Source organism: Mycteria americana, chromosome 3 (assembly GCF_035582795.1).
Source record: "Mycteria americana isolate JAX WOST 10 ecotype Jacksonville Zoo and Gardens chromosome 3, USCA_MyAme_1.0, whole genome shotgun sequence".
Classification (NCBI taxonomy): Eukaryota; Metazoa; Chordata; class Aves; order Ciconiiformes; family Ciconiidae; genus Mycteria; species Mycteria americana.
This window is the reverse complement of record NC_134367.1, coordinates 7,553,540-7,579,096: the sequence shown is the minus strand read 5'-3', so window position 1 is coordinate 7,579,096 and position 25,557 is coordinate 7,553,540. Positions and strand designations below refer to the sequence as shown.

Below are 25,557 nucleotides of genomic sequence, written 5' to 3'. Positions count from 1 at the left end.
GGCGGGGGGGGGGCGGGATGCAGCAGCCGTGGGACCGGGGGACGGCGAGGGGAGCGCGGCGGCTGCCGCTGCTGCTGCTGCTGTGGGAAAGCGCTTCGCAAAGTCTCCGGGCAAAGCTCTCCCTCCTCCGGCAGCCGGCGGGGAGCAGGGGCGGCCGGGGCAGCCCCGCGGCTGCGGCCCGGTGGCGGGGGGGGGGGGGGGGGCCGAGGGAGGGGCACGGAGGGGTCGGGGGACGTTAAAATGCATCATCATCCTCCCGCCCCGGCAAATTCCCCGCGCGTGTGTGTGTGTGTGCGTGTGTATAGGGGGTGGAGGGAGAAAAGCCAGCAGCTGTGCTTTGCAGCGGGGGGGCTGGGGGGGGAACCCGCTGCCGGCGCTCGCTGCACCGCCCCGGAGAAGCGGTGCCCGCCGCGGGGCTGCGCGGAGCGGCGGCGGGCGCGGAGCGGGCACTGCAGAGCCGGCAGCGCTCCCGGTGCAACGCCTGAGCCTCGCCGGCGAAAGGGGGGCACCCGGGCGGGGGGGGCGGGGGGGGACGATGCTAGTTGGCTGGGGGGGGGGAGGGAGGAGAGAGGGGAAAAAAAAAGAGAAAGGGGAAAAAAAGAAAGCAGCGACCCCCCCTCCTCCCTTCTCTGCCCGGTCCCTTCCACCCCCGACACACACACACACACACACACAGACGCACACACACCCCCCCATTGATCAATATTTGGCTGTCTTGCTGCAACTTGCTGCAGTCTTTTAAAGGAGTAGTAGAGAGAGAGGGAGAGAGAAAGGGAAACTGACAGGAAGGGGTAAGGAGCTACACATGTCACATGTGCTTTCTAAGACGGCCAGGAGCATCTGCAGGCTGGATCTGGTGGAGGATGCTGCGGCAGGTGATACACAGAGGGCTCCAGTCGTTTTTCTACAAGCTGGGCTTATTCGTGAGCAGGCATCCGGTGTTTTTCCTCACTGTGCCCGCAGTCCTGACCATCATCTTCGGCTTCAGCCTGCTCAACCGCTTCCAGCCTGACACTGACCTGGAGAGCCTGGTAGCCCCCAGCCACAGCCTGGCCAAGATCGAGAGGAGCTTAGCCAGCAGCCTTTTCTCCCTCGATCAATCCAAAAGCCAGCTGTATTCGGACTTGCACACCCCGGGGAGGTATGGCAGGGTGATTCTCCTCTCCAAACCCGGAGGCAATATTTTGCATCAGGCTGATGTGATCCTGCAGATCCACCGAGCCGTGCTGGAAATGAAGGTGAACTACAAAGGCTATAATTATACTTTTTCCCATCTGTGTGTGTTGAGAAATCAGGATAAGAAATGCGTGCTGGATGATATTATTTCAGTGCTAGAGGATCTGAGGCAGGCTGCCCTCTCCAATAAGACAACAGCCAGGGTGCAAGTGAGCTATCCCAACACTAAATTAAAGGTATGCTCTTACTGCATGCTTTTGCCAATTAAAGAGGCAGCACTTCATTTCTTGTCCTAAACAGCAAAGAGAAATATAATCATATCTCTCTCTATCTATCTAAATGTGTGTGATCTGGGCTTTCCTCGGGAAGCAGCTGAAACCGGTGCCTTGCTATTGTTCTGTACGAGGAGGGAGGGTGGGGGGACCGTACGCTAACGCACCGGGCGAAGCAGGGAGTGGAGAACAGCCTCGGGACCGGGAGACCTTGCAATGCCTTGAAAGGTTAATACATCGGGGAAAAGGGACAGGAGGTCGGTGGGGAGCTGAGAGCTGGGGTTTCACTATCACCTTGTCCAGCCCCACTGCTGTGGTGGGATAATTCATCTTTAAAATGGGCAGAAAAGGCTTTCCTCAAATGCACGCTGAGCTCCTGTATCTCCCTGCCTCTGCGAGTGCCGTAGGAGCAGCAGGAGGCTTGGACCAGAAGCGATTTCAGGTGTCCTGCCTTCTTTTTCTTTACCTGCATGCAAAGAAGGGGAAGGGAGGTGGAATTTTTTCTCTCGGTGTGAAAATAATTAACTCTGCTGCTGATGGATGGGCTGGAGTTTTGGGACGGATCCCATCAGCTAGAGGCTTCCAGCAAAGGCGAAACAAGGTAAAAGGTGAAAGAAGTTTCAGTCCTTCCAATTAAAAGAATAAACAATTCGGCACAAATGATCTCAGGAATATTTCCCTGGCACACAAGCACCCATCTGCTTTCCCTCTCATCTGGAGCAATCCAATCCACCAGGACTAACCTGCTATGAGCAAATACGGTGCAAAGTTTGCAGGTGGCTGCTGAAAGAAGTTTCTGTGAATTACAGTGTATCTGCATGCTCCCCCAGGCATTGCACCAGAGGCAGGATTTATTCAATAGAGTGTAACAAACTCCCTAGCACACTAGTTACTCATGGCTCAGGTCACAGGAAAGAGGATATGGTCCTTCCTGTAAATCAGAGAGGCTCCTTGGGGTTACCCATCTCCCTTTTTTCAAAGAGATCCTCAGGGAGGTAGTCCTCTTGCAAGTACTGGCCAGATCCTGAAGTTATCATTTGTTTCTTAGTGTTCATTTACTGGGAAAAAAAGTAAAGCCAGTCCCTGCCCCAAAAACTAAAGCAGAGAAATAGATTGATTTTATTGGGTTTTCTTCAGTAAAAGGGCCAGGTGGGACAGTTGGGATTTGGTCCCGTTGCTCTAGATGTTACAGTAATTGCTTTGTGCAGAGTTGTGGCTGTTTGAGTGTGTGGAAATGAAAAGGTGTCCTTGCTGCTGCTGAAAAGTCCTGAGTGCAAGGAGTGCTCAGAAACACAAGTTATTCTGGTTTAAATATCCCTGAACAAATTTTATCTTTTAGTTTGCTGTGAATATAATCCTGCTATTGCAGTATTAAAGTGCTTTCTTTCCATTTTGCTTATTTTTAAAGTCAAGATTAAGCTAGTTCAGTGGAGAACACTGATAATCTGGACTAACATAATTATAAACCAGCTTTATACAGAAATAGTCATTCTACTTTCTCAATCCAAATTAATTTTCTTGTGTAGAGAAACCTTAACTGAGCTTGGCAAAACTAGGATGGGGTCACTTGCGATGTGGTTTTTTACTAGGAGAGTGCCTACAGCTCCTCCTTTTTTAAAGATAAAAGCAAAGGGAAAAATAACCTGGTCTGGAGTAGAGATTTATTGGAATAAATGATAGATAGATAATTCACATGGAGAAAGGTTTTCCCAAAGCATAGATGTCTGACTCTAAGCACTGCCAAATACCAGCCTGGCACCTCCAATCCCCCAAGTAGTTGTTGTGTATCATCTTCTGGATGAAGAAATAATGCCCTTAAGTGTCTAGGTTTAAAGCTGGGCAGAGCAGGCAGCTTTCTACCCACTTCTCAGTGAAGGGAGGTAAAGCCGCCAAAATCTGCAACTGCACTTTAGAGAAAAGCTAACGATTACAACCCATTTCTGTGGATAAGGAGAGTCCCTGGTGTTACTGAGAAAGAGAAACACACTTTGCCACAGTTTTTCTTTTTCTTCTGGTTCAGTAAGGACTCTGTGGTGGGACCACGGTCAGCCCTGAACCTGGACTGGCCTTCAGCTTTGGCATGTCCTCAGAGACTCCCCTCCTCTGGTGTCTTTGTCTCCAGCTGCTGGGAACAAATTACTTCTTTGCATAGATTAATTCACCAGGTGAGCCCCCTCTCTGTCATCTCTGTTGTCCCATCTACCAAGCTACAGGATTAGGAAGTTGTGGGCAAACATCTCTTGTTCTCCTTTAAGCCATGGCCAAAATATTGATTTAATCTAGGCTCCCAGGCTGACCTCCCCCTCTCTGCACCTCTGAGCAAAGACTGTAGAAACCCCGGCCTGTGTTGCTTGTTTTGGTGTGTCTAGATGTGTTTAACCAGAAATAACTCGGATGCTGCACCCACTAGGGTAGATCAGTCTCTGGACGTTCCGCAAAGGTAACAACCCTGTGGCTGTAGCTATGAGGTTTTTCATTTCTCTTTAGTTAAGTCGTGACACGAAGGAGCGGTTGTAGCTAGACCTCATGGGAATGCAAACAAGAGGGTCAAATCTGGCTGCCCTTATTCAGTGTGGACCAGTGTTCATTACACTCACTGGTCTGTGTCCTTGGGAGCTTTTTCAGCTAAACTTTCCTGCACCATAAGGACCCACCAGGATCTTCTAGGTTGCCTCACTTTCTCAAAGGACACGTTGCTTGGTTAATACTGGTAGATTTTGCTCTGTCTTGTTCTTTTAATAATGGCTTCAGATTGAATAAAATTCTTCTAAGAACAATACAGTGGTCTTACAAACAGAGAAGGTGTCCCAGATGTGTTTAGTCTGCAGCTGACATGGGCCAAGTGTCAACCTGTACTGGCTTGAGAACCACTATGACAATATTGAGTTGTTCCAACCGCTTTCCTGCTCCATCTGGGAGCTGCAAAAACATCTTGTAGCTTTTTCTTTCCCTCAAGTCTTGTGAGCAGCTCTTGCTTTGGCCCTCTTCTTGTCTCCTGCTGGAGCCCAAATTGGTTCAATTCTCTCAGGTGGGGCTGGCTGAAGGCTGGCTGTGGGTGAGCTCTTGCCAGGTCTTTCATGGGAACTTTGTGGGAGCCGTACGAGCAGGTTTCAGCAGACTGCTTTGGTTTTGAAACAGCTGTTATTGGGCTGCAAAATCTGATGAAACTGCTGGGCTTTTCCTAAGAAAATCTGGCTGTGAAGCGTAATGATTGTTTAATTGTTACTTGCTGTAGTGTTGGAAGATTTTATAGCCTTGAACACATCTATCTTCACTGCCCCTATGTAAGTTGGGAAGTCTTGGTCTCTCCACTTCCCAGAGGAGGAGCAGAGAGATAGCACTTACATCCAGAGCACAGACTGCAGTCTGGTTTCAAATGCCTGAGAGATGGGTTTAAAATCCACTCTGGCAACACAGGGGTCATTGTAGGCTAGTTTACTCTTCTGAAAGGCCAGGTGAACTGGGCTGTACAAAAATGCCTGCTCCTATTGCTTTGGGGACACTCTCTAGCCCGTTCAGTTATTGCTACACTACGCTGCAGTCTGCAGCCCAGCCAGAAGAGTGACTTGCCCAAGGTCATGCAAGATAGACCGTGGCGGAGCAGGAAAATAAAGCTGGATGTATGAAGTCTTGATGAAGACTTTTGAGATACATCCTGGAGCAAGATTGTTCATGCTTTCCCCAGCCCAGGACAAAAAAACCCAATGTTCCTGTGCTTGGGGACTGAATTGTGCCCTAACCACATAGACTGGGCAAGTCTACACTGAGCACTGACCCTCAGACATCAAACTGTTAAATTGCAGGTTTTAACAAATTCTGGCATAATTTTTGTCAATTAAGACTTCCAGGACAGTGCCTGGGCATGGCTTGGGAGTTAACATGGGAAAGGGTCCATTCCTGGTTCGTATATCTACTCCATTCTGGGGATAACAGTGTGTATCTGCTTGGATATGTTGTGCCCCTGCCCCAGGGCCAGAGTATGATCTGAGGCACATTTATTTATTGGTATAGACAGAATTATTGATTATATGGGGATTACTTCTTGTGCACTATCAGATGTGAGGAAGGAGATTGGTCTATGACCCTGATTTGCCAATAATCCCAGCAAATTTGCTGTCCTTATCAGGAAAAAAGAAAAAAAAATCACTACAAAGAATGAGAATGATTTCTGAACACAATCCTTACCTGGAGGAAAAAAAAAGCATGAAAGCATTTTTTCAGGTATTTCACCTTTACTGTTTCTTTTCATGTTTATTTGCTAGTTTGTCTGAGAAAACTTAAAAATTTAGAACTGATCTCTCTGAGATCAGAACGAATATAACAGCTGCTGGTTAAAAGGAGCCTTTGTAAGCAGATTTTTTTTTAATACTGCCTTCAATTAATTATCAGTCATTTATGAACACTAGGCTAAACAGCAGCAAATAAAACAGACATCTGTATTACTACATTCGTGATAAGCACATCAGCTGGATATTGAATCCTTTGTTGCTTAAGTAGAAAAGTTACTTGCATTCACTTAGCATCCTGAAATCTGTAATTGCAGATTTGCTACTGGCCAGATTCTCAATTTTTCTCACACTGATTGCTGTATTTCTAAATAAGCCTTGCTCCGCTTGCATTCGTGGAGTCTTTCCCACTGCTCTAAAGTTAATTCCTCCTTACGTGACCCTGAGGCACTGACCACCTCCATGGGACAGAGAGGATATAAAACCAGAGCCCACCTACATCAGAGTATGCATCTGCGTATCAATAATATCCACAAACTGTTTATTCCTTCAGTAAAGTTGGTTCAAGTATAAGATTACTCTGACTCCACGGACCAGATGCTTCCTTGGAGGCAATGTGGCTCTGTACCGATTTACAATATCACCTGTCCCGATCCAAGCCTGTGGCTCAGGATCCTGTGAAGTGCTCTATGGCTGGAAAAAGTTGCTAAGTCAAAGCAAAATAATAAAACATGACCAGAAGAGGAAGGCTGGAGGCTGCAGATAGTTTTCATCTCAGCCTCTTGGATCAAGACAGGATTGGGCAGGCTGAGCTCGGAGTAGCTGCTTAGTAGCATGAAAGCAAGCTGGTAATGTTTGAAGGCAAGTAGCCTCTTCTGGCTCACAGGTTGGGAAAACTTCTTTGGGAAAAAAAAAATAATAAAAAAGACTGTCTTGTTCTTCTAACTGTGTTTTTGTACTGTTGGGCAGGACTAGGAAGGGCTCCTCACCCAACTCACCTGGAGGGGCTGGCAGAGCTGGTGTCTGCCGTGGGTTAGCTGTGCCTTTACTGGGAAATGTCCCTGCAGCTATCAGCTCTTGAGGGCATGGTCAGACAGCCTGCCTGCCCCACATGGGCAAGAAACGAAGTGTTTCCTTGCATTTTTAGGAAAATTCTCCACTCTTTCCTCTGCTTAGTACATTAGGAACAGTCTCTTTCTTAGCTCTGCTAGACCAGGTGTTAAGACAACCCCCTTGCCTAAAAGGAAGGCCAGACTATGAGCCCCGACTGCACCAGGGACATGAAACCAGGTTAACCTGTACCAGGACAAGCTGTCCCAACATAAACAAACAGCAGAAAGACAGCAGAAACCTATGAAAGCAAGGATGGGGTTTAGGGTGCTCTTTTTGCATTGTTGTTCTTCAGTTATGAACTTAACTTTCTTTATCAGTCTCTGGGCTAAATTCCACCTTCACCCCACCAGGGCTGTAGACAACAGGTTCACTGGGTGTGGGGCTCATTCCTTCCCATCAAGCAGCTGAGAGCAGTGGCCGTGTCAAAGACTGCAAAGAAAATATTCTCCATTGACCTCTCAGATGACCTTGGTCAGCTGCTTCTTGCCTTTCCCTCCCAGCTATTCCACTCTTCAGTTTTGTCAGCACTTGCTGGGAGACGTGGCCTTTTATGCAGTGCCAGGCCTTCTGGAGACCTTGCCATGATGTGAATAATAATAAAGAAGCAATTGGAAGATTGTTTGGGCAGAGAGAAAAGGAAGATGCAATTGCAAGCCCCTTCAGTTAGTACCTACCACTCATCACTGTGGATCTGGGATGGATGTCAACCACTTGCCAAAGGTAGAAAGTCCAGTAGCACTTTGCCATTTTCCTACAATAGCTACTCCTCTGTGGACAAAAAAAAACCAAAATTCCTTTACTAAATATTCGGTTAACTCTTGGCAGTGTTTCTACGCTGACATAACATCTTCTAATCTCAGCCATCCCTAAGCCTTTCCAAAATGTCTTTCAAGCCCCGTAGTGTACTGGCTGTGTGAGCTGTTGGAGGGCTCTGAACTTCTCCCTCTGAATTTACAATGGATGGGTATTCTAGCTATCTGTAAAGAATTAAAACAAATTCAGATACTGCCATGCTAGCAAGGCATGAGAATACAATTGATGAGCCTTGGTAAAGAAGATGTGTCATCTTCCCAGCCAGAGAAAGATGCTTTAGCAGAGAGGAGAGGAGATCCTTAAACCAACATTAACTGATTAAATATATGTTTTGTGGCAGAAGAGGGAGGAACTTTGTAAGGAGAAAATTAGATTAATAAATATGTTGGAAAAAGTTCTTAAATTATTTAATGTCCTTTATGTATATGTGTGTATGCATATTACATACATCCCTTTCTTAGTTGGTAAACAATGATGTAAGTAAGGTTGTGCTAGACATTTTGAAAATAGTAAACTAAGAACAAAACCTGTATTAAACCTTTTCAGCCATTAAGAGATGAAAGAGCCCTATGCAGAGCTCTGCACAGTTATTATTACAGAAGTCATGTCGAAAAAACCTGCTGACTGGTTTTCCGAGAGGAGTGAATTGAGTTATTAAAATAATGATCTTGCATTTCTGCAGGAAGCTTTTAATTTATGCAGACCCCGCATCCATTGCACACTCCTAGTGCAAAGAGTGAGACATGCTGTGCATGGCTGGGACTTGAGCTGAAAAGCAGCTTTAACTACAGATGAAACAAAGTTTTCAACAACGTAGGAAAGCAGGTGCTGCGTGTGATGGAAAGGGAGGGGAAGACAACAGGAGGCAGAAAGGGCAAGCTATAAAGTCTTTTATACCTGTGTTGCTCACTATATTAGTCCTGTTCTCTGTTTCCCTACCTACCAAGGCGCAAGATGCTCATGTGGAGAATAGATAGTAAAGGAAGTTCCTCGTAGCGGGGCTGTGAAGGATCCTACAAAGGGAGAGAGCAGTGACAGAGCTCCTGAGCATTGCAGAGACGATCACATGCAGTGGCACATGCCATTGCCCTAGCCCTGGATTCACTGGGTGTGAATTAGCTTCACTTTTACACTGGTTAGGCCATTTGGGAGCAGGAGCTTTGGGTGAAGTGCTTGGAGATCTTTGATGACACTAGTAAGTGTGACTAGGAAGTGGTGGCAGCGGGAGGGTTTCCAGCTAAAAAGAATTACTGTGGAACTGGCTCAAGGGCAGACCGGGAATAATTTGTTGGGGGGCAACTCTGGTACGGCAAAGAGATTTTTCTGCAGCTTTTTTTTCCCCTTAACCCCGCTCACGCACTGGTGAGTAATTCCTGCACAGTGCCAGTTCTGCATGACCAGCAGCGGCTCTGCGAGATGTCGGACAGCCCTCCCACAGCCGAGAGTGAGCCGGATCTGCCTTTCTCCCTGGTTCTGCATTCTGGCACCAAACCTGCCCTCCCCCAGTCCACTCTTGCTAGCAAACTGGTGCCACAGCCAGGGACCCGCTGGGGGGATCGCAGGTTGTGAGACCGGCACGTCGCTACCTGGCTAATATTGCAGAAAGGTTTTGGTCTGATAATGATCTATAACTAAGATGGAAAAAGTCAGTCGGCACCATAGGTGTATAATGTTTCCTCAATACCTACAACGGTAAAAGTTTCGGCATCTCCCAGAATAATTCTTCTTAAAAATTCCAGTTGCACAAGTCCCAGATTCTGTTTGTCGGCTCTGAGGGCATATGAGAAGGCAAAGGGCAGCCTTGCCTACCTGTCCCACGCCTTTGAAGGCAATGCCACACTGCAGAGACTTTAAGTGTAATGCAGCCCACTTACCTAGGGTACACAATCTGAGACTAAAGATCAAGATCCTAATGGGCCATTCAGCCACAATTAATTTCCTTGTGCAGTTGGTGGCAGACTCGGGAGGTGTCACTGAATATCTGCACAGGGAAGCCCAAACACCTAAATTGCATCCTCTTGCAAATTACATAGGGAACATAAGCATCACCTATAGGACCGGTTCAGTAGACGCCTAAAACTTGTGCCCAAGTTATGTACTGAAGCAAGACAGAAAAGTTGCCCTTGTGTAAGACAAGGTCTTGCTTTTCTTACACCTTGCATAATTGTTTCCGCCAGCGTTACACAAGTGCTGTCAGTCCGATGGGGAGGTGTTATTCTTACCACATACATGGTGTATTTTTGCACGTGTGTCAACAGCTTCGTAAATGGTGCTATGATTCAGAAGTGGCCGTGGAGTGTTTTGCTGCTTCTGTGCTAAATCACTCCTTTACGTGTGCTAAAACATGCATGTAGGGCAGGCCCATACAATTTCAGCTGAATGTTTTTCTATCAGAAGTTACAGTACTCTTGAAATCAGAAGTGTCTGTGAAACAATGTCTACCTTGCCCTTAATTTTGTCTTGGAGGAAGAAATGAGAAGGGCAGGTTCCCATAGTTTCATTTTGATGTGTCCCCAACAAAATGCTTCTATTTTTTTATGTTGAAATGGTTCTTTCAAAGTATTCATTCAACATTCTTCCCAAAATATTTTGCTCTCACATTATACTGTAGATTAGAAAATAAAGGAGAAAAAAAAAGTTACTTTAAAAGGAAATGTTTTCCCATGTTCAAACTTAGGGGAAGGAGAGGTCACTCCTGTTTGAAAATCACAGAGAAACGAAGTCACCCCACCAGCTCTGCCTGGCAGGATCCCCGCTGGCTGAGGACACAGCCCAGTCTCCGTGGCCATGAATGTATCCCCCAACAGGGTGCTTTGGCTCTTTTAATGCCATTTTTCACTGGAGACCAAGGCACTGTATTGATGGGCCAAGTGATCCTCAATTCCAGTTTCCGGAGCAGGTTTAGTTTGTAAAACAATTTGCAGTTCGTTAAGAAGAAAGATGCAATGCAATCTCTTGTTTGACCAGGCCTGTGATATATAAATCACCCTTTTTCTAACCATTTTCCAGGATGGTTTCTTAGAGTAGATTTTGATTCATTAACTACATACATTAACAAATTCAATGCTGAGCAGATGCAACATGGAAATATTCATGTGCATTTTTGTCCTTAAAATCCACACTTCAGTTTGCTCACGTTCTTGACTCCTGTCCTGCTGAGTGAGGTTTTATTCACAGACAAGTATAAAACATCCTCCAATAGAGATTGCACCACATAGACTTTTGGATCCGGATGACAAACCCACTTCTCTTCAGGAGTGGCTGGAAGGTGTGGTAATAAATGCTCTATCAGTGGTGTTTCTTTGTTAACTAACATTAATTTTCCTGTCCATAACTGATTTTCTATCTGCATGTAAAAAACGCCAGTCACCCAGCTGATGCACAACAGATTTATCATTGTAAATTGCATAGAAAGTTGGGACATCAGCAAAGAAACATGAACATTTCTGAATATTTACAAATGTCTCTCCAGTCCTTTCTTTCCCCAGGCTTCAAGATTAGCACCAGTATTAGGCTGTAGGTATATGCCCAAAAATAAATTTCACAAGCTTGACAAGCTTAAGAGCTCCCCTTCTCTCATAAAGTATTTCATGATGTTTCACTTTTAATAAGAATTTAGTTTTAAAGAAAAGTTGGGAGTTTTTTATTTCCTGAAAGAATAAAGCTTGTATCCTTACAATTTTTACCATCTTCTTGCCTCTAGTACAAGATTTTGGAGGTGGGAGAAAGAGGAGGACATCCTTGAAGGGAAAAAATGTGTTACATAAATGTCAAATACTGTAATTGCATATGTTCAGTGGTCTTTTCATCAGAATATTCACCTCAAAAGGAAAGTTAAAGCAGGTCATTTGTCACTACTTAACAGATCTGAACAATGCTCCTTTAGGAATGATTCTGATACTTTTTTTGTGGAAAACCTAATTACTCTTTGAAGTAGCAAAAATGACAAGGAAAAATAAAGGCAGAATAGGACATTTTTTCACTTCCTTTAGAGCAGCTAAATAAAAGGTAACCAGGATAGAGAAGAGCCCAGAATGAAACTCAAAGAAACTCAAGTGCATCCTGAGATGATAGGACCAATTTGAACTGGGTCTTTCCTATAGCCTCTTCAATGAGGGTACAGTGGACAGAAAGGACAACATTTCAGATGCTGCTTTGCGAAGGAGCAGTTTGGGGGGTCGGATGGTGATTTTGGTGCAGGACCACATATTCAAGAATTCATATTCTGCTGCAACTCAGATCTTCCTCTCCCTTACATTGATTTTCCCATCATAAAGGAGTGCTGTGGTGCAGCTGGAGAAATTCAATCAAAGAGCTGTTGGAGTTTTATGAGCAATCTCATGCCTCTTCCGTGTAACATCAAGAGGTCAAAGACGTAAAAGGTTTATAAGGTCAGTCTAGCCCATTCCCTAGCCTGTGCAGGATTATGAGGAAATCCTAACAGAAAAATTAATTCAGATTGGCTTGGATGGGAAATCAGTCATGTGGGTTGGAAACTGGCTGAAAGATTGTAAACGAAGAATCATGATAAATGATAATGTAACAAGTTTATGGAAGGTATCTTGCAGGGTGTCTGGAGAATTTGTGTTAGGTCTGGTCTCATCTAACATCTCTATTAATTATCGGGAAGTGGAATTGAATTGCACAGGAATGAAATTCACAGATAATATTAAACAAGGAGGAGATGTCAGCAGCAGCTGAGTCAGAGAATTTACACAGACAGAACAGGAGCAGTTAGAAACCCGAACAGAAAATAAAACAATTTTTTGATGAATTTTGGTTGCATTCTGGTCCCCAAAGAGCAATCTAGGGTCCTCCTTTGAAAAAGATTCCTGTGAGCTGAGTTTTGCAAATGTCGAATTGAAGATGCAGTGCTTAAATGATAGGACTAAGGTCAAAGACAAAGTTGATGTTAAAGTTGGGATTTTGCAACCCCCATGGAAAGGGCACTTAGTTTTACTTCTGACTCTGACACTGCTTTGCAAATATGGACATTTCACTACTCAATGTTGTCTTTCATCCTTCACCTTCTCACAGATCAAGTTCTGCAGGACAAAGACAGCTCTGTACGTTAGAGTTTGAACGGTGCTTTGGAGGCTGTAGATGATGTGTTAAATAATCAGTGAAGCCTTGATAGGTTGTTGTTTCGCCTTGATATCTTTCTAGAATGAAATCAGTCTTCTTCTGGAGTTTTGTGCTGACTGTGTGGATTTTGGATGGGCCAACCTTGAAGTTGTTTTGCCATGTTGTCCATCATCTGATTGTTCCCCAGCACTTCAAATTTGAATAGCCTCATAGCCCTAATGTCACAAATTGGCTCCATTTTGTCCCTATTGAATTTTGTCATTCATTAATTATATTCCGGTTGTGCCAGGGAAAAATTCTTGTAGCAGACAGTCTTAATACTCAGTTGAGCAGGACAGTTAAAAAATATTCGGCTGGATCATTTCTACTATTTTTTGTCCAACTTGAGTGTGATGGCAGAGCAAGTCTCTAGGAACACGTTGGTGATGTTTGTGAAATGGACTGTGGAGTCAGGCCATTTCTTCTCCTCTTCTTGACAAATGTCCACAACATCAGGCCATTTGCTGAGCGGCTGGTACCTGGTCTGGTCTGCAGAGTCAGGCTGTGACCCTGCCCTGCCACTGAGGGTCCACGATGTAGCAGCCTGTGGATGCTCATACAGAGAGTCACGATGGGAACACCCATCCCAAAGATGGGATATATTTCTTCTCATTTGAGCCCTTTTATGTTTGGCATCTAATCTAAACTGGGCCCAGCGTGCAATCAGAGGAGAGAAGGGTGAGCCTCCAGAAGAAATGCATTTAACTTTTTCTAAGCAACTACATTAGGTGGGGATGACTTCACCCTTCAGAAACAACATGGACCAGAGAAAGAATGTTCAGATTATGCATTTACCTTTCAGCTGGTTAAAATTAGGTGGGCTAAATCCCACAATACTTTCATTCAAATCACAAAAAAAAAAAAAAAAAAAATCCATGAAATTTTCATAAACATGGGAATATGCTAAATTTTAAGATCTTTATAGCAAAAACTTATGCCAGATGAAGTGTTTCTGAATGACCTAGGGTATAATCTGCATTTGCACTGACATGAGAAAAAACTTCCCAGAATAATTTCATGGGGAAAATCAAGGCTTCTTCTGAAGCCCATTGCAGCTTTGTCTCACTCCAAATCTCTGACAGGGTTTTGAAAAACTCTTTTTGGAAATTATTATTAGACAGTTGCAAAAGAACTAAAATACATTAATCTGAATAAGGAATTAGCTTCCACTGAAGGAACCGGAATTAAATGCCATCCTCCTGCAAAACAAATTGCCAGATATTGGCAGTTTATTGCAGGAGACTGAGATTTTGCAGAGTACTCAGAAGACAAATGCTGAGTTTCTATCACCTGGAAGTGCTTTACCATCCGATTACTCTTTGGCTTCTTTTATCAGGGTTTTTTGCTAAATATTTATTTGTTTCAAATCCAAGGGTGGCTAGATACCACAAGGTCCCACCATCTGCAGCACTTTTGTTTTAAAATTAAAAGCCTGATCCTTCCTGTTCTGCCAGAACCAAAACCTTTCCAGATAGGTTATACTAATATAAATTGAAAAACCACTTTGCACTCCAGTGGACTTTGAAAAGCCTTTTTTAAAAACATGTATTACATTGAAGTAACTGTAAAATATCTATTTGGGGAAGAAAGTTTTGATGTCTTGCAGGGCAATGTCTCAGACAAGTTGAAAATGTGGTTGCTATTATTTACAATGAATATACTACATTTCTTCAGAAGTGCTTATACACAGTAACTAAATATTCATCTTACTTGGTATCTTGAACTCATTCTTAACAATAGCATTACATTAACATATAAGTCTAGGAACACATATAACCTAATGTTAAGCATTTAATGAAGGTACTTAAATTAGGGTTTGGGACATTATAGGCTTTAGGAGCACTAAACCCCCTAAGAATGAGATTCAGTCCATTTAATATCAAAATTGCCCTCTGGAGGTGCCCCGTTTTTCTCTTCTCCTTGATCAGGCAGCCTGGTAGTCCCGGTATTTCTAACCTGGCAGGTTTGGTTAGGCAGCCTGACTCAGGGCCTCAGAGTCTAAATTCTGACTTTTCATGTTTTGAGTCCTGTTCTGGCTGAAGAGGCACATCCAAATCAGAAACTCTGCTTGAAGTTAATAGCTACTGTGTACTCACACAAAAGGACAAATACTCAGCTGTGAAATACAGCCACCTTGAGGATGAAGCTATTCAGGTGTTGCATAGCTGACACCATCACCAGACTACGGGGTTTGAGCACAGGAATTAAAGAAAACCTGAGCCAGCTGGCAGCAAGGAGGGAATTAAATCTTTTTTTTTTTTTTTTTTTCCTTCCCATTGAGTTTGCATAAAACTGGATTAGTTCTCCAATCCAGTTCACCACGTGAACTGCTGCTCCCAAACTTGGTAGGGAGGAGGTGCAGGCTCGGGAAGGAGAGGGAAGGGACCCCTTTGGCTGCATCACCAGTTTGTACTGTGAAATACAGTGACTAAGGAAACTCCAGCATCAGGTGGGAAGATCTTTGGAGCATGGGCAGCTTCTCCAGCTGTGCATTTGCACAGGACCTTGCACAGTGAGGTCCTGGGCCATGCCAGAACCTCACTGGTGACCGGTGAATATGGTCTGAGCTGAGACCTCAGCATCTGCCGTACCTCGTGTGGGTCCTCCCAGGCATCAGCAGTGCAAAGGCTGCATCAAGATGAATTGCTCACAGCATGTGGAGCTCGATCAGTGGCAGTTTTTAGCAACTCCTGCAATCTCTAGATGAAGGTTTTGGGCTGAAGTAAAATTTTCAGGTTGTCGCATGCTGTTGTTTAACACTTGTTTATCATTGCAAATGTGCTCTGTGCTGTCTGAGACAGCGCAAGACACCCTCTCCCACAGAATATGGCTGAAAAAAATAAAGAAAAGCTGGCCCTCATAATGTCAGCAAACTTCCAGTGGGAGAGCTCTCCAGTGACGGGAGGCAATGAGAAGCTCAAAGTGGAGATGATGCCATGAACTTTGCTTTTTTGGCTGGAATAAGAATTAAAGAAAACATGTTAGAGAATCATCTGTGACAGCACCTTCATCTCTATGGGCTACTAAGAACATAAGATTTTATCATGAAGGGCACACTTTACAAGGTGATCTTGAGACAGATTTTTACAAATATAAAAACTACCTGCTGATGTGGGAGTGAAACATCTTTTTGAATGTACTGAGTTCAGAAGTACCTTGGGTGGGAGTCAGCTATCTCATATGCAGATCCACAACCCCAGCTTCAGTTATATTTTAATACATAAATACAGGCCTACTTAAATGCCTGATTCCCACTCCCCCTTTCTAGGTTCTGGTCTAATGCTATGAAAAAAAAAGAAAGGAAAACCATCTGAAATTAGATATTTTTTTTGGCTCTCTCCAGCTAACAATTGGCCAAACTCATTAAAAACCAGTGTGTGCTGGAGGAAACAGGGGGATGCTTCAGGGCAGAGAATTGCCAAATTTGAGATTAAAAAAAAAAAAAAAAAAGAGGGAAAACTGATTAATTGTGTCTTAAAAAGGAGGAATTTTCAGCTGGAAGTGTTAAGTGTCCTTAACTGTATCTGCTTTGTGCGGTGCCTTGTTATACCTTATTGGGCACCGCGAGAGTGGAAGCTCCTGATAGGACTTGAGTAAGAGCACAGCAGCACCTTGCATTCAAAGGCTGGGCTTAGTTAAGCCTGCAAACTGCTTAGCTGGAAGTTAACCTCAAAACCATGCTAGCCTCAAAATCTTGCCATATCACACTTGACTCTGATTCTCAGTTATTTCTTTTCTTCTTGCCTTTGATAAAACATTATCGCAGCATTTCAGTACTTTGGCTGCTGGTCCCCAGAGAAACCAAGAAGAACAGAGACAAGAGAAAATTAGAGATGTTTTCCAACATAAAACATGATTTAAAAAGAAAAAAGCACCCTTTTCTGTGTCATTATTGAAACTTCACATTGGAAGAGCTTAAATGATTCCTGTGGATCTGCTTTACTCCTCACTTTTTATTCTCTGCTGTTTATTTTTTAACATTTCCTTTAGATGGAGTAATAAAACCAGGCAAATCCAATTCCTTTTGCTTCCTGGATGGTTTTCTTCCTATTTCTTATGTGTACTAGACTTCAAGCGGTGTAGGGAAAACAAATAGAAGAGGTACACAGTGAGATGCACACAAAGCAAGAGGGCCTACAGACCTGTCAGTGAAAACGAGTGACCCCTTTTTAGGACCTCCTTTTAGGGACAATTATTGGATCCCTCCAGAACCCTTCAGCTTGGGCGTATGAAGCGCTTGGTGAAGTTTTGCAAACAGTTTTGTGCCTTTTTGCTTTTGTTGATATGGAAAGATGACAAGAAAAGAGGTTTTCTGCTGTATTTTTATTTTTTTTTTACTTTTGGAATTACGTTTTTGTTTAGCCTATAACTCCATGGACTTCAAGAAAGCTTTAACATTAGACCTTCACAGTAGACAGAAAGCATTCTGGTGGAATATTGTCCTATTTACTCCCGTTTGGAGAAAGCAATGACCCTCTTCAGATAACAAAACTCTCTTGGATTTCACTGGGGCACAAGATAGCTTTAATTCATTAATCTTACTTACTTTTTATGGCCAATTTCATTCAAATATCTGCATTTGGGAGAAGGATTTCTTTGTTAAAAAATGAACAGTTGCATTCTTTCTCCCCCTTCCCAGCAGCTCATTTCACTTTTTTTGTTTGTTAAAGAGCTGGAAAATCCACAATAACTATGAGACTCACAAAGGTGTCTTCCAGCTATGTTATGGAAGACGCTATCTTGGTGTGTCATGCTTTAGAAACGCACAGAGACTGAAAATTGGGCTAGATGGACTGCTGGCCTGCACTGAAAAAACATTTCTTGTCTTCTTATGCTCTTTGTAATTTTCTTCCTTTCCTTTGAACATTTTTAACATTGAGTTTGAGCTGTGGAAGAAATCATGGAGTATTCTTTAATATAAAGTATTCATACTATTGATTCCTAGAGTCTGCCAAATACGAAAGATGGTGAAGTGTTCTTCACACACATGCTTGCATACAGGAGTGTGAGTGTTTAACTGCATATATCCAAATATTGGTGTTTTGCACGTGTTCCTTGAGGCACTGCTGTCTCCTTAGTGATTCATTCCTACATTTCTCCTTGGCACAAACAAAATCCTTTGGGATGAACACTAACTATGCCAGGGACAAAAATTCAGCTTTTTTTATTTGGACCTGGGTTTTCTTCATGGCTTAGCACCTGGCAGAGGCCTAGATGTTGTCCCAGTTTGCATAGGTGGAGGACAACAACTGTACCATGCAATGTAGGAGCTTGGATTTCCCCTCCTAAAGCCATGGGGTACCTCCTTGCAAAAGTCTGTCATAAAGCGGGATTTGAATATATGCAAAATATGAATGCTGTCCCACTTGGTGATGTGAAGAAGCATGGAGGTCCTGGGGTAGAAAACAGTTTTTGAAGAAATTCCCACACCTCAGTGCAAAGCTCCTGGTTAGCTGAATCAACCCGCCATGCTCTGGAGCCAGCCTGCAAACAGTGCAGGTGGGGGAATGCAGCCAAAAACCTCCAGTAATCAGGGCATGGTCCTGTGCCTGGTGAGAGGAAGCCACTGACCCATAAACCAAGACCCTGCTTCTTTCCAGACCAGGGACAGAGCTGGAGTTATACATGCCACCCTCTCCCTCTTCTCCCACTGCTCGCCCTTTGCATGTTGACCTGTTACAGGCCACTGGGGAGACCCCCAGAGCTGGGGACGAGGTCTGAATCCTCCTGTGCTGTACGGGTCCCTGCACAGAGGTCTAGGGTAGCACCGTACGGCCGTGCAGAGCTTGCAGACCAGATGCCTGGGAGCAGACAGACGCCAGCAGGAAGAAATAACACGTGCTACCCAGCCTGAAGTGTGACATTTGGGGTGGAAATACTTGAAATTTCCTATTCTTCTGTTGGGGTGGGGGATCAGTTTAGGGTAGCTAAACCCAGCCCTGCATTATTGCCGCTCTGCTCGATGCCACCATGTGGTCTGGGTCCCTGTGGGGAGGTGGGAAGGAGGGAGGCTGGAGGGGGATGGGAAGGCAGCGAGAGCTGAAGCAGGGACTGCAGTGCAGGGCTGTGCTCGTCTGCTGCCACTGGCATGGTGGCACAGGGCAGGGGAGACACAGCTCTGCTGTTTGCAGGAGGATGTTTGCTCCCACCTGCCTTCTCCTGCCCTCTTCTGGGTGGTCAGGGTGCAATGAGAACTGCTGCTTCGTTACCCCTCACCCTGTGTTTTCTCCTTCCTGCCTCCTTCTTTTTCACACGTCCAGTCTTTTTAGGGCACCCCACTCCATAGTCCCACTTTTATTTTACAGTCACAACAAACTCCACTTCTTTTGCGTCATTGACCACTTTCTTGCTACATAAATCCCCCCACAAAGCACGCTTCCCACTTGCTTAGTTTGTCCACAGCCATCCCTCAGACAGGAACCCATGCATGGATGGGCAGGGGAAACTGCTGGTCTGCGGTGATTATTTTTACCATCATCCCTCATCCTGCGGGATTTAGAGGCTAGATGCAACCTCACTTTTTGCTCTCTGATACCGGGAAACCCCCCTGGCAGGGACAGGCAGTGAAAAGCAGAGGGCTGAGCCCAACGCAACTGCCTTGAGGGCTTTTGATCCTGGACAGGGCAGAGCACAAACTCAAAGGACAACATAAAGTGGGGAGGGAGCCGCGGCTCTGTGCCTGCTGGAAACAAGAGGACAGTGGTATTTCAAGACCTGACCTGGTAGATTTACACACCCAGGCTTACCTACGACTTGAGAAGTCCTGTTGACACGAATCTCCTGTGGAAGGTGAACTGATGTCACTGACAGCAAGTTTTGCTGAGCCACCCACTGCAGGGCTTCCTCCTCTGCCATCTCACCAGTCCCCAGGCTACTGGGCACCCAAAGCCATCTGCACCCTTCACGCTTGGATCCAACTCACAGGGCTGGGGTGCAACCACCAGTTCACCTGCCGCTGCCTGAACTGTCAGTGCCAAAGCTATTTCACTGCTGTGTGTGTGATCCTACTCCTGGTGGAGGGGAGAAGAAGAAAAAGGCAGATAGGCCAGCTGTGCCCCGAAGTTACCTCGCAGTGCTTGCGCTCCTCTTTGTGCTGTCTGTAACCCCCCATCTTCCAGCAATACCCTTCTCCACGTAGAGGAAGGGTGTAATCACAGCCAACATGGGTATTCCTCAGCAGCTTCAAGGACACCACTGTGCCCCTGGGTGCACGGGTGCAGTTTAGGACAACCAGGGACAAAGCTGTGTTGGGGGTGAACTGGGCAGTAAATCCACCCCTCTTTTCCCAGAAGAACTGGGATGGGATCTGAGGTGGACCGAATGGGAATCTGACCTTGAGAGTGAAGGAGCCAGTTGAGTGATGAAGAGCTTGCAGGTAGGACAAAGAACATAGGAAGCTTGAAAAGGATGTAAAAGTGAAATACAGTCTAGGAGGGAAGGTTTGGTGTGGAGTGAGCTGGTCTGGAAGGGAGAGAGCTTATCTTGTATCTTCATTCCTGAGGGATGTGCAGGGGAAGCAAAGGTGGAGGGACAGCCTCTTCTGCTTTCCCTCTGGCCTTCCCCTCTCTTGACAGCTGAAAACCTGATGGGGTGATACTGAAGGGGCAAAGTGGGGAGGATGACCCAGAAATACAGCGTGTCCAGCACCAGAAGCTCCTCCACAGAGAAGAGGTCTCCAGTAGCAATCACAGTCTGTTATTGCACCCTTATGAATTCCTCCATAATTTTATTTACTTGGAAGGAATAGATCTGTGTTAGGAACACTTCTCTTATTCTCTGTTATTAATCCTAGAATATATAAGTCTCTTGAAATACTTTTCTCCTGTTCTTGTTTGTTTCAAATTATCTGATCAAAAACTAGAAACCCAAAGCAGTAAAGGAAAGGAGCATGAGCCCAGACTCATCAGAAAGAGGTTCCAGAAGGTTCTGGTTGCCTTTTGGATGCTCTGGGTACACATGTCTGTCGTGGTTTAGCCCCAGCTGGCAACTAAGCCCCACCCAGCCGCTCGCTCACTCCCCCGGTGGGATGGGGGAGGGAATCGGAAGGGTAAAAGTGACAAAACTCGAGGGTTGAGATAAAGACAGTTTAATAGGGAAAGCAAAAGCCACGCATGCCAGCAAAGCAAAACAAGGAATTCATTCACTCCTTCCCATCGGCAGGCGGGTGTTCAGCCATCTCCAGGACAGCAGGGCTCCAGCACGCGTAACGGTGACTTGGGAAGACAAATGCCATCACTCCAAACATCCTCACTTCCTCCTTCTTCCCCAGCTTTATATGCTGAGCATGAGGCCATATGGTATGGAATAGCCCTTTGGTCAGTTGGGGTCAACTCTCCTGGCTGTGTCCCCTCCCAGCTTCTTCTGCACCCGGCAGAGCATGGGAAGCTGAAAAGTCCTTGACCAGTGCAGCAACAACTAAAACATCTCTGTATTATCAACACTGTCTTCAGCACAAATCCAAAACATAGCCCCATACCAGCCACTATAAAGAAAATTATCTCAGCGGAAACCAGGACAATGTCCTTCACTTAAAAATCACTCTGGTGATCCTTGATTTCCCTGGGAGGGGGCTCAAGGTCTGCATGTTTGTTAACGTGCAGGACATGTCTGTGAAGGGCCCAATATGAGCCAGGGATGACAAGACGGGTCAGCTAGTTTTGTGTTTGCATCTGCCACTGTGGGTGAGTTAATCTCTCCTAACTTTTTCGCCTGATAAAAGCTAGGACCAAGTCTTAAGTAATCTTGTGCCTCTGCTGTAAACAGAGACAGGCAACTGCAGAGGGCAAGTCTGGTTTTTACCTGTACCTTAGGATGGGGCAGGTCATCCTTTGGATGTGCCTGACTTCCTAGTAACTATAAACCAAATTTGCTTGACTAGCTGGTAAGCTAAACTTCGTCATTGCCGAATAGCTGGAAATAACTGAATTGCTCTTTATTGCAGCAGAGACCTAGAGGATTATTTCCTCGATAGCTTCTCATGGCCACTTTCATACATTTTATTTTTGCTGAGCGAACAGACCCCATGGCCATTGCTGTGTCCCTGCTCCCAGTCAGCTGAGGTGCAGTTTTACCTCGAATGCGTTGCCCTCAGGGCTCGCTTGCCCTGGACTCTCTCTCCATCGCTGAGCCGTACAGAATAGCTGCAGAGGGACAAGCCCAGCAAGCAGTCTGGTGGGTGTGCAAGAGCACCTACACAGCTCTGAGGCAGGAAAACTGCTGCGCTGACATAAATCAGCATTACATGCGACCGTTTGAAAGGGATGCTTTAGGAATTGTTGGTAATTGGTGGCTGTGTAATAGGGATAGACTGGTATAAGGTCTCCATGGATAACTATACTAGGGACAGGGACAGAGAAATCCGTTCAGTTGGGGAGAAAAAAACTCCCTCCCAAGTTTTACAGTGAGCTAGAGGGAGGTAGGACCAACCAAATATGTTAAGCCTTAAATAATGTCTTGAAGAAAGGGGATTTTTATTCCATTTTACCTTGAAAACTTAAAACCTAGTTTTACCTTGAAAACTAAGTGAACAAAAGAAACTGACTTCATCCTAACCTCCGTGGATTTTAGTGTAATACTTGCTATGACCTATGTTTGGTAGAGTAGGAATGTCCTTATCACGGGGAGAAACAACTGCATTGATCTCATTAGGATGTTTATCACACAATATATTTCGACAGGCACTCCTGGTTGCCCTCTGTTGAACATTTTTAAGCTTTTAAGATAAAATGGAGTTTAACCAGGATTGCGTGCTTTATCCTAACATTTCTAGAATGTAGCTTGATAATTATCCATCACTCCAGTTGATAAGAGGCAGTAGCTAAAGAAAAATTAAAATAGACATAAATTTGCTGGCAAAGGTTCTGCAAATGTACTTGAATGAGAGTGATCTGGCAGTAGGGTACCAGGGCTCTTCTCCTCCTTGCCAGGGATCTGAAATGACTTTTAAACCTCTCACCAGCCTTAGCCTCCACTGAGCAGGGTGCTGGAAAGGCAGGAGCCATACCATCTCAAAAATACCTTAAACCTTCTGGTTTTCCCATGAGAAGGAAGTCAGTGGAGGCTGGTGCCATTCAAAGCGGGGAGGAGAAGGCGATCTGTCCAGGGCTGGTGTGGCAGCGGGCAGTGACCACACGGAACCCTGGGGATGGGAGTCAGGCCTGCAGCAGCTGCACTGAAACGATTAAGGAAACAAAAATGTCCCAGGTAATTTAGTAGAAAGGGAGTATTGCTAGTATCCCTCTGGGCTGCATGCAGAGGGGATCTATGCCTACATTAGCACCAGCAAGAGATATTTAGCTCAGTAGCAGCAGCTGGTTTTTTTAACCTGAGAGGTCCTGCACTCAGGTCTGGAGCAAGCCAAACATCCCCATGCCATTTACACATCTTTTTAGGATATTAAGGGTCCAAGCATCCTTACAGACAAGTTTCTAGTCTGAAATATGGTAGGGATTTATTCTGCATCCATCCATTCACCATTAGTGATTTTTACTGCTGAATGGATGAGGAGTTTGGATTTTCAACCACGTCCAAGACCAGGTCTGCATAAACACAGGTGGCAAAACCCATAATCCTGGGGGAAAAGGTGGATGATGGTGTTGATGTCTGGCATCTCTCGCTCCTCTGAGAGTCCTTAGTTCTCGTCCTCCTCCCTTTCAGAGTCTAAATCTACCAAATGGCTTTGGGACATCTAGAAAAAGAGGAGTACACAAAAACCAATTTAATAGTATCCGTCAAAGGAAAGATTTTTTTGCTTGGCCCCTGTTTAAGATCAAATAACATATGCCACAGCAAGTGAGCTATATTTCATGCCATTTTTAAAGATGCTTAGATCTGGAGAGAATTAGCTGCCATCAGAATGGACGATGGCCCTTTTTGTCCTTTGGGAGAACAGACATTGTGAAGTTTTCACTAGACATTAAAAAAAAAAAAAAGAAAGAGAAAGGCACATAGACAGAGCCTGAGAATCTGAAATTCAGGCTCCAGCCATGCTAGTGACCTTGCTTAATACAGTTATCATCTTGTGTTGTAGATCCTCTGGAGATACATGGGTGTAAAATGGTGTACAACCAATAAGTATTATCATTATTACTCTATTTTTTGAGTTTGCTTTTCTGTGTATAAGATCAGAGAGTAGTAACATATGTAGGTAAAATGTGTAAGGGATCTGTAGTCTGAAACATGAAACTATTGTTATGAAATTAAAAACAGCATCATGTAGGCATATACCAGGAAGGACATGCTAATTAACAGCAGAAAGTGCTTTTTTTCATTGAGGAACTAGGCAGAATGAAGGATCTTGTTCAAAACCTGCCTGGTCTTCAGGCCTCATTTATATAAGCCACTGCGGCCTCATTTTGTTTCCCAAACCTTAGGGCTTAGCCCAGGAGCTTAGCCATTTGCGTCTCTGTCTTTCACCAAGGTGGTCCTGGAAGACAACAAGAGTTCTTTGGGATGGTGAATAACGCCCCTGAAGTGCCCATGAGACACCAAGAGGTAGTTAGGTTATGGCTAACTACTTGCCTAAACACCAAGAGGTAGTTGCCTAGACAGCAAGAGGTAGTTACCTACCTAGGTGCCTACTTGCCTAGACACCAAGAGGTAGTTAGGTTGAGGCTAACTACTTGCCAAGCCTAGGGGCTTGGAGGCCTCTAGGAAATGCTGAAAGTCATGTTGGCAGCTGGGTCTTCATTCTTCCACACTTCAGTCTCCATCTGTAAAATGGGATGAAAGGCAATATTTTTTCCCATCTTTCTTCTGTCTTCCTTGCTGAGGAATTGTAACTGTTGATGTGACAGCCCTGCCTAGCACAACAGGACCTTTATCTCACTTGGAGCATTTGGCAAAGCCAGCATCTGAGCTGTATTAGAAAAGGGCCCCATTTTCCCAAATGCCGTGGTGGCAGGTTCATGTTTGCATGCTATAAAAGCAGCAAAGGCAAAACCGTTGCATAGATAGGAAGCAATCTGCCTTTGGAAGGAAGGGGATGGACAAAACGACCTCAAAGCAATTCAGCATCTGTGATTTCCTCGATTCCATCTGAAAAAGCGCTCTTTCTATTTTGCTGACATATGAGCTGGGTGCCCTATTGTACATCAGTGTAACAAATAGCCGTTATCTTCTGTTTCATGGGAGATACAGCAGAACATGATTTATTTGTGCCTGCTCTGTTGCCTCTTTCGAAATGTTGCCGACGTTCGGTGCACCTTTCGCAGAGGAAGGCAGATGGTCATCGCAAAGTTTCCCATAACCTTGCTGTGCGTGCTGCATAGTGAATCAATGAAATCTGAATTACAGTCCATTGTCTGAATTTGGAGCTGTGCTGCTGAAGTATCCTGCAGTGGCTGAAAATGTTTGAATGTCAACACTGCATACATACTCAGGAAATATGACATTTCTCCCTAAAATTTCAAAGCAGTGCCAAAGGGGATTTTTAACTGCGAAGTTGCATCTGATGTGAGCAGGGACTGCATTGCTCAAACCTTAATTACCAGCTTGGAAATGTACCTTTTGTGAGTATGTGAGTGTTAGGTGTGACCCCTCCTTAGAAAAAAGTAGAAATAATGACTCAAAACAGGATTCTAACATGAAATGACAAAGATGAGGATTTTTTGGAGTCCAAACAGCACCAGCTGCCCCTCTGTGCTAGCTGTCTCTGCTTATATGACATTTGCAATGAGGCTTCAGGTGATTTGAGAAGCTGGCATTAGACTGCAAATCACCTTTCATGTCAGCTCGTGCCAGGATGCCTCGCCAGAAGCCATTATTTCAATGGGAAATAACAACTGGGAATAGGGAAAAAATGAACTTCTGAAAAGCACTTTGTCACGTTCCCT

At 44.8% G+C, this 25,557-nt stretch overlaps 1 protein-coding gene across 2 annotated transcripts in view; it reads left to right on the top strand.

The window, feature by feature from the left end:
• Window positions 1–812: 812 nt before the first annotated feature.
• Window positions 813–25,557, top strand: part of PTCHD4 (patched domain containing 4) — an 89,321-nt gene continuing 64,576 nt past the window's right edge. Inside the window, exon 1 of one of the 2 annotated variants that reach the window (XM_075497251.1) lies at window positions 813–1,238. In XM_075497251.1, the coding sequence (XP_075353366.1) occupies window positions 813–1,238 (426 nt within the window). Of the gene's footprint in view, window positions 1,413–25,557 lie in introns of both variants that reach the window. The other variant, XM_075497250.1, reaches the window with a different exon arrangement.